General features: G+C 44.1%; 1 protein-coding gene across 1 annotated transcript; it reads right to left on the bottom strand.

Annotated features, from left to right (window-relative positions):
* Positions 1 to 3,842: 3,842 nt before the first annotated feature.
* On the bottom strand, positions 3,843 to 6,010 carry LOC146889238 (mRNA decay activator protein ZFP36L3-like). Its single transcript, XM_085684571.2, has 2 exons — positions 5,591 to 6,010; positions 3,843 to 5,512 (listed from the first exon to the last, which is right to left on the bottom strand). The coding sequence occupies exons 1-2, from the start codon at positions 5,938 to 5,940 to the stop codon at positions 4,342 to 4,344; spliced, it is 1,521 nt and encodes a 506-aa protein (XP_085540697.1). The 5' UTR covers positions 5,941 to 6,010; the 3' UTR covers positions 3,843 to 4,341.
* Positions 6,011 to 12,378: the final 6,368 nt, after the last annotated feature.

Below are 12,378 nucleotides of genomic sequence, written 5' to 3'. Positions count from 1 at the left end.
TTGCATTAAAAGAGAAAAATGAGGGCTAGCAAAACGACTCGGCAGGTAAGGTGTCGAGCCTGACGGTCCAAGTTTGGTCCACGGAACCTACATAGTGGAAGGGAAGAACTGACTCTCACAAGTTGTCCGCCACTGGCTTCCATGTTGATGCCATGGCATGCTATTCACACACATGCACAAACACATAAATAAGTAAAGTTTTAATTCTCAAAAATTTTAAAATTGATAAAATAATACAATTAAATTATTTAGCTGAGACTCTGTTGAGACAAATGGACAGCACTGGGCTGGGACTGGAAGCCAGCAAGCGCTTTTCATTTTCTGGCAAATCCCAAAATTATTTTCTTGGCTGTTTCAGATATTGTTGCTTTTTCTGACCAAGAAGTCACACTTTAAGAAAAGTTTACTGATATGTAAGAATACTTTCTTTCCACTTCTGAATCCTAGTTCTCCATATATATGATCGACGAACTCACTTTTTCATCATTGTATTCCTAGAAACCATTCTTGCGATACTTTCACAAAGAATGGGACTGTTCTATGCCCTCGCCCTAAAAATCTGCCTGAGGCTAGATTGAAGATTTTGGATTGATGACAATGTCAGAGAAGAGTTCAGGAAAGCCTAGCATTGACCATGTCATGTGGTCATTAGTGGTCACTTTTACGCAGATCTACAATGCATCGGAGCAAGCAAAGCAAGAAGAATACAAAATGTGCAGTTTGGAAAGAAAGGGTGCACCAGGAAGTGGAATCCAGAAGACAGAAGGCCCAGTGCCCAAGGATATGTTTAAAGAAATACCTCGTGCTAAATGGAGTAAAGGGAGTGGTGACCTCAGGGCAAGACTCCCACTAAGCTGATCTTCCAACCTGTAAAAAGTAACTCAAGAGAAGTCTAATCAGTGAAGGAAACCATTGGTAACATAACGTAATTGAAGGAGGGGGCCAATTTTCATCCTCACCAAGCAGAGCAACTTGGCAGCTTTTAGTTGTGGCTAATGAATCAATGATACAAGAAATGGGTTACAGAATATCCCTCCACTGGGCTAAGGAAAGTCACAGAGGCCAGGCATGTTTCAGGGGTGTCCTTACATGGAAGCCCAGAGAGGCTACTGTGTGAAGCTGTGAAGTTGAACCCTGGATTGTTTTGGAGACTCCAAGATGTTGTAGATGTCAGAGCCGTGGAATACCTGCCGAGCAGAGCTGATAACAGGGAGTGGAACCAGACCAAGGGAAAGAAGTGTGTTGCAATCAGCAAAACTGAGAGGACATGGAGATCTTAAGAGCATTTTGACATCAGACATGGAAATGCAGATTTTGGCATTTGCCCAGCTGGTCTTGCTTTGGTCCAGTATTTCCTCACTGTGCTATTTTCCCCATGTTTGGAATAGTAATATATATCCTGTGCCATTATATGATAGAAGTATGTGATTTGGTTTTTGATTTTGATTTCACATGGGGTTATAGTTAAGAGATTATGTGAATCTCAGAAGAGACTTTGACCTTTGAACTTTTATAAAACTATGTGAACTTTTGCAGTTGTAGCAAATGCATTTGCTTTATGATATGGCCACAAGCATACGGGAGCCAGGGAGTGGAATGTAGTGGCTTGGATATTGACCAAACAGTGACTAAGATGGGCCAAGGAAGTGAAACAGAAGGTTGAACCCTAAGGGTCAGCAAAAAAGGCCTCATAATTCATTTGTGCGACTCAGCAGTGCCAATGCCTGTGATGCCAACATTACCTGAGCCTTCCGCATCAAGTTTTACCTTCTTCTTGGTGGAGGACAGAATCTAATGAAATATAATTGCAAACGCCTCGTTTAGGAACCATTCTCCTTTTTCTCCACTCAAGGAGACTCTACATAAAGACTCTTATCAGCCATTATGCTTATACAGAATAAAAGAAAAATTTGCATATGTATCCTTTCATTTCCACATAACTTTTAGTGCTGTCTGAAGGAATGATGACGAATCTAGAGCCATGGCTCTGCCTTTACTGTGGACAATAAAGAAGGTACACAGTACTGGTTCTCAACTTTCCTAATGCTATGACCCTTTAATAGGGTTCCTCATGTTGTGGTGACCTCCAATCATATTACTTTCATTGCTACATTATAGCTGCAATTTTGCTGCTGCTGTGAACTGTGAGTGTCTGATACGCAGGATATCTGATATATGATTCCTGTGAAAGGGTCGTTCCTTCCCCCAAAGGGGTCACAGCCACAAGCCGAGAACCACTGGTATATAGTATAGTGGGGCTGAGGCAGGCAGATCTCTGTGAGTTCAAGGCCAGTCTGGTCTACATAGTGAGTGCCTGGCCAGCCATAGCTACACAGGGTGGTATCCTGTATTAACACACACACACGTACGCACACAAATGTAGACACACACACACACACACACACACACACACACACACACACACAAAGGGAAAGGTGGATCTTTAAACATTTGAGACCATTCTGGTTTGCATAGTGAGTTCCAAGTCAGTCAAGGCTACACAGTGAGATCCCGTCCCCCCTCCCACCGAAAAAATTACTAAAGATGATTTCTGAGCAGCAATGATCATAACATTAGTACATAAAATTATTTTATGTGTATGGTTGTTTTGTCTGCATGAGTGTCTGTACATCCCATGTATGTCTGATGACAGTGGAAGGTAGAAGAGGTCATTTGATCTCCTGAAACTAGAGTTACAGGCCTCCTGGAGCCACTGCATGCTTGCTGAGAACAGAATTAGGGTCCTGGGGAAAAGAAACCTGTGTTCCTAACCACCGAGCCGTCTCTCCAGCCCACAAACATTTGTATTCTTACTTGGACAAGTCACTCACAGCTGAAAGAGATAACATGGCTATCTCATTCAGTAGTCACAAGAACCTTATGGAGAAAAAATGATTATTGTCTTCATTTAACAGTGGGGAAAGGCACTTGTTGGCAAGCCTGATGACCAGAGTTCAATCCCCAGGGTCCAAGTGGTAGAAAGAGAGAACTTAGTCATATAAACAGTGTTTGTGGTCTTCTGACCTTCACACATTCTCACCCCACAAATAAATAATTTCCTGTGGAAAAAAAAGTCATGTGTTATTTTGAAATTCATATAAACATGGGATGAAATTAATGAAACGGTACAATATCTTAAGTAATGGGTGGGGGGTTGTGGGGACCTACTTCTTTGAGCTGTACTATTAGCTAGTGAAGGAGTCTAAAGGGAGGAGGGTCAATATCATCACTGTATCACAAAACCAGCCATAACGACATGAACATGGGAAAGGGACCATAAGGGTACTGACAAGATTGGGAGGAGGATAAGGGAGGGTAGGGGATGAGAATAACCAGACCCATTACACAATGTATGAAATTTTGAAAGAACGCATTTAATAAACTATTTTTATTCGGTTACAGTAAAATTATCAAGCGAGGTTACAAAAGATATATATAACCATGAAAAGCACATACTCCACATTTTACCAGCCAATAGTGGCAATCATAACATAAGAAGAAATGCATGCATTGCTTTTCATCAGCTAAATAATCACGCATATACTCTTAACAAGATTATAAACAAATGGTTTTCTTCATATTGACTTGTGGCACATCCATGCAAATCAACTCAAAACACCTAAAACTTAACCTGTTATTCTCCAACAGTTTAAGCTAATCTCTTCCCAAGGCTTCCAGAGAGTAGATAAAAGAGTCCTAAGATATTCATCCTTTAAGTGGTGGAAAGGAAGCCATTATCAAACTTTGGAAGGCAAGTTTTTTTCACCCCCAAGACAGTTATTGTTTTCAAAAATAGGCAAAAACAACCACAGACTACATAGGAGCTGAGGGTTACTATCAAGGCATATTCTTGGCAGAATATTGGACTTTAAAAGTATGGTAGGTAGCCAGCTGCTTTGCTGACACGGATCGGAGACAGAGTAGTCATTCACTTCAAGGAAGAATTCCTGTATCTGGGGTGCAACTAAGGTTTTCAAGAGAAAGCAAAATGATACCAGGCTAATGTTTCTTCATAGTGTCTCAAATTGAGACCTAAAGAAAAGTATGTGAAGTTTTAAAATTTTATCTGCACTACAACTGCACATTGTCTTTTGTTTTTAACGAGAATTAAACCCCCTAATAACAATGAAAATAATAAGAACCAAACCTAGAAAATCCAAAACAGAGGGATGGGGGTCTCTCCCAACATAATTCAAGTGCAAGCTTTCAGTGAACCCCTCAAACCTGCCAATGGCTTTGTCACTCCCCCTCGCCTCAGTGTTCTCGGTAGGGAAGAGACAGCAAGGGCTTTCCCCAATACCCCCACAATGTCTCTTCCTCATCATGGTCACCTTTTTTGCCTCATTTGTCTGAGTCTGAGAGGCGGCTGAAGATGGGCAGTCGGCGGCTGGATTTGACTCTGGGAGATTCAGAATCGCTGAGGCTTCTGGAGTCCGAGGAGCAACTCAGAAGGTTGTCGAGGTTGTTGGTGCCCAACAGGGAATCCAGGTTTCTGGTGAGCATGTCGAAATCTGGCAACTCGGACTGGGTGCCTGGCAGTTGGAGGCTGAAGTGCTGTGCAGGACCTTCGGCACCGGTGGCAGCAGGGATAGAGGCAGAGGAGGTGGTGTCGGCAGCTCTAGTAGCAGCAGGGACAACTGTAGCCGCAGCGGCCGTGCCAGGGTTGACTAAGGTGGCGGCGGCAGCCCCGGGAGCTATGGCGGCCATGGCCGTGGGAGCAACAGCGTTGGGGGCTAAGAGGCTGGCAGGAGGCCTGACAAGGGGCATCGGGAATTGCACAGGAGCTGCCAGGCTCTGCTGCTGGCTGTGATAGAAGGTGGCGGCATTGGCGGCAGCGAAGTTGTGGGTCTGGAATGCCACAGGCGCCATGTAGCCACCCATCGCCGGGCTGAAAACGACGGTTTGGTTGGCACAGGTAGTGCACGGGACTCCGCCGCCGTTTTGATAGAACATAGCAGCTGCCGAAGCAGCTGCGGAAACAGTCGCAGAGGCAGCGGCGGCCACAGAGGCACAGTAAGTCGCGGGGAGAGTAGCTGCAGGGTATGAAGGAGGCAGAAGCATACCTGAGCTCAACAATGGGTTGTTGAGCAGCAGAGGCGCCTGTTGAGGATGACTGTGACCCAAAGGTAAGCTGGAAGAGCTGACCGAGCTCATCGGCTGTGGCTCCCCGTTCAAGCCGGAGGGCCCCGCGTTGCTGTCATTGGCGGAGCAGGGCTCCTCAGAGGCGCTCCCAGAAGGCACGGCTTGATGATCATGCTGGTTGTGGATGAAGTGGCAACGAGTGCCATAGGGGCAGATGCCAACGCTGTGGAAGGTGCGGCAAGGCTCAGTCTTGTACTTGGGGTGCCTCAGCGGGATACGCAGCTCGCGAGAACCGTGCGCAAACTGGCACTTGTGGCCATACCTGCAAATGCCGCTTTCCTCAAACGGCCGGCACAGCTCCGTCTTGTAGCGCTCCGAAGTGACCGCGGAGCTAGAGCTACTTGCCTTCTGCTGCGGCGGCTGCGGCTGCGGCGGCTGTGGCTGCGGCGGCTGCGGCTGCGGCGGCGGCGGCTGCCGCTGCGGTGGCGGCGGCGGCAGTGGCGGCTGCTGCAGGCTAAGCTGGCCGTTCTCCCGGTGGAACTGCTGCGCGGCTAAGGCCCCTGAGGGCGGCTGGGGAACCGTGCCTGTTGCCCCGAACTGGCCATTACCGAAGCTGCTGGCGCCTCTCATGAAGCCGGAGGAACAGCCTTCAGTGCCGCTGACGGCTCTTGTAGTCAGGTGAGTGAGCGCTTGTGGGTTGCGGGCTGCCGGTGGTGGGATGAATCCAGGTATGAAGCTGGAGCTGGGAGGAGCTGCCCCATTAGTGTTGAACATGCCATTCAGGCTGTGGTTGGCCAGAGACATCCCGTTCCTGCGCATCAAGTCTGGACTGTAGAAGGTCCACAGAAGTGTGGACATTTTTCGGAGTCCTGTAACTTCAGAGCTAGAAGCAAGGAGGATGGGAGAAAACTTCCTGGAAGAGCCAGCGAGCTTGAAACATGAGGAGAAATAGCAAATAGGAGGAGCAGGGAGGAGCCAAAAGTTTGTTCATACCCCAGTGGGAGGGCCACTATAAGAAGGAGGCAGAGTGGACCAGGCATGGGTCAGACTTAAGATGTGCAGGTACGCCACCAAGAGGAGGGTGATCATTGAGCCTCGTTTTGCACTGGTTGAGTTATACGCAAGCCCCCCTCAGGGCACTTGTGTCCTACATATTGGAACTCAGATGCCAGCAAAAGCCACGCCCAAAAGCACCCCACAGTTCTTTCCTAGAACTCGTGGCAGGGGGAGGGCTCTATTCTAATTTCTTAGCCTAAAGATTTTGCGTTTGTCTTTCTAACGCAATGAAAAATAAGTACTAAACTAAAAATAATCCCACAACTCCCATCTTTTAGTAAAGAGCCCCTTTTCTACACCCCACCCCACCCCTGTTCAGTCAGTACAGACTTCCATCCAAGCCCAGGCTCGGAACCCACGTCGTGGAAAGATGATTGATTTTCTCCAGTTGTTCTCTGACTTTCACATATGTGTCACAGCATTTGTGCATAATCCACCACAACCCATGCCCAAATATACACAAATGTAATTTTTAAAAAATAAACATTTTTGTTGTATGCATTAAAGGTGGAATTATGGTTGTTGAGATGGTTCAGTGGGTAAAGGGGCTTGCCACTACACCTGACAACCTAAATTTGAGTCCAGAACCCACACAGTGGAAATTGAGAACTGATTTTTGAAAGTTGTCCTCTGACTTCCATACTAACACCAACATGCCCTGGTGCCCACATACAAACACACACAGAATAAATAAATAAATAAATAAACCACATACAACACACAGAATGAATAAATAAACAAATAAATAAACATACAAACATACATACAAACACACGGAATAAATAAATAAATAAAATAATAAAGCCATCGTTGGGGTTATATTTTTCAAAATGGTGAAATTAGGGCTAGTGAGATAGCTGAGTGGGTAAAAAGACACTTGCAGCCAAACCTGATGACCTGAGCTGGTGTTCCTGAACCCATGTGGCAGGAGACTCTCATAAGTTGTCTTTTGACTGCCAGGCCTGCCTGTGCAGTGGCAAGTGGCACATGCCGTGCCCTCCCCCACCAAATAGAATAAAATAAGAGGGGCTGGAGAGATGGCTCAGAGGTTAAGAGCATTGCCTGCTCTTCCAAAGGTCCTGAGTTCAATTCCCAGCAACCACATGGTGGCTCACAACCATCTGTAATGGGGTCTGGTGCCCTCTTCTGGCATGCAGGCATACACATAGACAGAATATTGTATACATAATAAATAAATATTAAAAAAAGAATAAAATAACATACAAAATTTAAAGTCATTTTTCTGTTATATGCATGCAAGGTGGTAGAATTAGGGTTATCAAGATGGATCAGTCTCTGTGAGTTCAAGGCCAGCCTGGTCTAAAAAGCTAGCTAGTTCCAGGGCAGCTAAAGCTGTTACATAGTGCAACCCTGTCTCAAAAAAAAAAATAAAAATAAAAAGATGACTCAGTGTGAAGTGGTACTTGCTGACAAGCCCAATGACTTTAGTTTGCACCCCAGTATTCAAAGGGTGGAAGGAGAGAACCAACTTTTGTACATTCTTCTCTGAATGACCTCCACACACATGCAGTGTGGCAGGACAACACACATAAAACTTACTTAAGTACATGTAATCTGAATTTTTAAGCCATGTTCTGCTGTATACATTCAAGATGGTGAAATTAGGGCGGGTAAGAAGGCTGAGCAAGTGAAAGGTTCTTGTTCCCTGCCTTCTTCCATGTGGAGTTCAAGCCCTGAACTCACATGGGAGAAAAGGAGATAATTTCACCATGTTGTTCTCTAGCACACACAATAAACAAACAAATAATTTATAATAATAAAGGCTGATTTTTGTCTACATGCCTTCAACATAGTAGAATTAGGGTTGACTAAATGATTCAGTGGGTACTTGCCACCAAACTGATAACCTGAGCTTGAACCCTGGAATCCATATTGCAGTAAAGAACTGACTCTGGTGTTTGATTTTTCAAACAAAGCATATGTATTTATGCTCAGAAAAAAAAAGTGCAAACCGAGTACTGAAATAGCATGGCTATAATGTTTCATGACAAAACTTTTCCAAGAGAAACAAAATACACATGTCTATTCACCCCAAAGAGGGAACCCAAGACACACTAAACTACAAATACCACCAAAGTCCAATTGGGTGAACTAAGGGTTTTATTGGGGTTACTTACAGGAATATAGGTGAGGGGTTACTTACAGGAGCAGAAATGACTCAAAGACAGCTGCATCAGCAAAGTCCACCCCTGCCCTGGTGACAGCTCCCAGAGCTGGGAACCTGGAGCACACTGCACAGCCTGCAGGCAGCTCAACAGGATGGAAGGTGCCATTTCCAGGGGCTTCAGTTGGTGCAAGCCTCTTCCAGGCAAGGCAGCTCCTGCTTGGCTAGCTTCTACTTCTTCCAGGCAGCAGGTCTGACCTCCTCTGAGAGTCTTCTTTGCAGCTGGGCTTCCTTTCATCTGAAAGGGACTCTCAGCGGTCTTTATTCTTTACTCTGGCAGGGAGGGGCCTGTGAATGTGGTCAGTTTGGGGGACTTCTTGGAGCTCTTTGGGGTTGTTTACCTCCCTGCTTAAGGAGCTTCCTGGAGCTCTTTTGGGTTGTTTACCTTCCTGCTTAAGGAGCTTCCTGCAGGGTGGAATGTTTCCATCCTCCGAGGAAACTGTTCTATGGCAGTGTAAGGGCTTTTGCAGTTTTATTAGTTCCAGTTTCAACAACAGCCTGTAACCTGATCATATGGTTTCACATATACATGGAGGTGGGGGTGCTCTCAGGACTCATCCTCTGCAGGGAGCTGCACCATAATAACAGATTTTACACACTCAAACATTCAGTATCTTTCTAGTTGACAATGTGAGTCTCCCAGTCCTTGAATACGCAGACTTCCCAATGATCCCCTCTGGTAAGTGGGAGCAGGAAGAAAGCTGTGCTGATAGACCCCAACACATGACCCTAATCAGTTTGGGGGCAGTATAATCTGAGCTGTCCTTCCACATCTCCAGTATAGTTCTCCTACAGCCTGCCATTTGATATCTGCATTGCCATTGCTCCAGGATTATCAGAGATGAGAAAAACTGGACAAGGGGTGAACATTGGGTTCAAAGTGGTCTAGGGATCCACTTTTTTGAATTTTCTAGGTGGCTGCGTTATAGAATTTTGAATTTTGAATTTTTTTGAATTTTCTAGGTGGCTGCGTTATAGAATCTTTGACCCAGGCATGCCAGGCTTCCAACAGAAGTGATAAATCACATTTCCATCAGGTAAGACAGTTTTTTTAATAATTGAAGTTTTGTTTTGTTTTCTAAGATAGGTCTCTCTGTGTAGCTCTGAGTGGCCTGGAACTCGCTGTGTAGACTGAGCTGACTTCAAACACACAGAAGCCTCAGCCTGCGGGATGACAGGATTAAAGGCATGTGCCACCACACTCAGCTCCAATAATTGAAATGTTAAGGAGCCAAACCCCAGTAGCAGGACTGGAGTACCCTGTCTAATTATAAGGCTTGCAGGGATTCAATTCTTTAGTCTCTCAAGGCCATTGATCTCCCATGTTAGTTTCCTCACAAACAAGACCAGAAGAGACCTTTAGAGTCTGGCTATAGGCTCTGCCAGGACCAAAAATAGATTTCTTGTTATAGTAGGGATGGGAAGTAGGCTGCTTTTTATTTCCTCATAAAAAGAATGGAAGGCCCGGGTTTGGCTTTCTGGATGATAGAAACTCTTGAAATGTAACAGTCCCTATATCCATGCCCTGGTCCAATCTGCCAGCCAGTTTTCCATCAGGGATTTCTTAGGTTAGGGATACGGAAATTGACAAGGTTACCAGGTCCCTAGTTGACAGTCTGATGCAGCAGCCTCCTTATGAGCGAATACCATTTTGTACTTTCCCTACCAGTTGGCTCATGAGTTGTACCAAGTAGGGACAGTGGAAATGGGCATTAGGGGCTCATTTGGCAGAATTGGGGGCTGCTACACATGCAATTATCATTTAGCCTGTATTCTCACTCCCACCACAGCCCTCCCAATGGCTCAACAAAGTTGATCAGCCATTAATCATGGTTGCATACACATATAAAAGTATTGACACTGGTTGTCCTAGGTTAGAGTTGTATCTTCTGAATCGTTTGTCCCTTGACCAGGGGGATGGCTGTGAACTTCCAATCATTCCTTTGCTGGAGAGCACTGTGGTTTAGAACATGTATAGTGCCTCCCACGCTGGCAAATGGAATAGGGGATTTGGTTATGCTCACAGGTTCCCTGGACCTTTCCTTGGTATGAGAAATGGGTGTGAAAAATAAAACAGTGTCCAAGTAAGCCCTGGGCCCAAGTGAACTAGGTGAATAGAATGGATCACAGCATGAGGGGCTGGACCCGCAGAGCAGGGCCAGCTCAGTAGTAGCTATGCATGCTATCCACAGGTGGAAAAAAAAAAAAAAAGTACTGACAGAAACGTTCACAACAGGCCTAGTTAACTGCCTGTTTACTCCAGATAGGGCATCAGTGACAGAAGCAGTTCTAAGTTTATCCCTGTGAAGCAGTGATTTTCTTGGGGCTTCTTACAGGAACACGGATGACTCAAAATGCAGCTGCGCCACAGACACCCACCCACCCTACCCCACCCCACCCCCGGAGGAGTGCTGACTCACAAAAGCTCTGTCCCCAGGAGCTTTCTTCTCAACCTGCAGGCAGCTCCACCTAACAGATAATCTCTTCACCCCTGCAATTGTTTACTTCTTTTCTAACCTGTGGGAGGGCCCCTGCAAACCTTACAGCTTTCTGAGCTTCCAAAAACTTGTGTTTTATTTAGTTCTGAGTCGTCGGGATCCTCCATCCTGCCCTACAGGAGCGTATGTTTCGGTTTTGAGGAGACAGCTACATAACATTAAAAGATGCCATTTACCTCTTACATAGTCACTGTTTTTCAAAGTAACAGAAGATGTGTATTAACTCACTCATCATTGTTACGTATTTACTATACGTAAATACGTATAGTATTTTATTATTAATAAAAAAATAATTTTTATTTTATTATTTACGTAGTTATGATTTGCTTTTTCTTCAATCAAGAAAGTTCCAAGTCTATATCTACATTCACTCTTTAAAAATTATTCCTTGACAGTCTGAGTTGACATTTTCTTAATCAAATATTGGCCATTCTAGAACTTTCACCTGCATGGTGTAATTAACGATGAAGTTTGAGTAACTTAAATTTCTATCAGCTAGGACTTTGAAAAAATTCTGGTGAGTACATTAAATGAATAACAGTCACTGAAGCAAGATTGTGGATGGATGTGTGCCAAAGAGCAAACACAGACGTACACTATTGTGAGGAAAAAAAGCAAGTTTGGAGTTTGTAGCTCGTGGCATAAATTGGGGTATTGTATTATTTTTTTCTAAAAATTGGCAAGACTTTTAATATTCATGAAAATATTTGGATGGGGCTAGGGAGCTGGCTCACTGGATAAAGTGCTTGCTGTACAAGCACGAGGATCTGAGTTCAGATCCCCAGCAGCACTCTCAGTAAATGCTAAGGGTGCCAGCACTTATCTGTAACCCGAGCCCTGGAGGAACGGAGATAGACAGATACCAGGGTTTCCTCAAGTGTCAGTGTAGCTAAAATGCCAGCTCCAGGCTCAGTGAGAAACCCTATCTCAAAAAAAAAAAAAAAAAAAAAAGATGAAGAGCAGTACAGGAAAACACTTGATGTCTTATTGTGAATGATTAATTCACTGAAGTTAATTTTAGAAAAAATAGTAAGCTTGACTGATTTCAAAGAATTGTTTAAATACTCAATATTTGGTAAAACAGATTTTCATTCCTTTTTATGTATAAGTATGAATATTTTAAATGAGAAATAAAAATTAACAACTTAGAAATAAATGTAAAAATCAAACTTCTATATATTTGCTGAACACCAAAATAAAAACATTCTAGGTCATTTATGTTTGAAGACACATGTGAAGTATTCTTAACCCTAAGTAAGGGTAGGTGTTATTTACCTGATGGTGAAGCCCTATATTTATAAATTTTGTCAGTTTCATTAATCATATTAGCAGTTTAGTTTGTTCCAAGACACACGTATATTCTCTTAATGAATTTTATAAGTGAACAAGAAACATTTTCATTTCTCAAAACAGGCTGTGTTGTTAGTAAATACACTGTGTTGATAAGATAGATTTTGTGAATTCTTTTCTTAAGAACAATGTAATCCGGGTGTGTTGGCACATACCTCTCACAACACCTACATGGAACACTGAGATTACGTTGAGCCTAGATATTAT

Source organism: Myodes glareolus, chromosome X (assembly GCF_982192425.1).
Source record: "Myodes glareolus chromosome X, mMyoGla1.1, whole genome shotgun sequence".
Lineage (NCBI taxonomy): Eukaryota > Metazoa > Chordata > Mammalia > Rodentia > Cricetidae > Myodes > Myodes glareolus.
Note: the sequence above shows the minus strand (reverse complement) of the source record. Positions and strands in the feature narration are given on the sequence as shown.

Coding starts and splice junctions, on each gene's coding strand:
- LOC146889238 (XM_085684571.2), bottom strand. CDS start 5,940: ATGTCCACACTTCTGTGGACCTTCTACAGTCCAGACTTGATGCGCAGG. Junction 5,513..5,590: donor AACGGCCAGCTTAGCCTGCA/GCAGCCGCCACT, acceptor GCCACAGCCGCC/GCAGCCGCAGCCGCCGCAGC.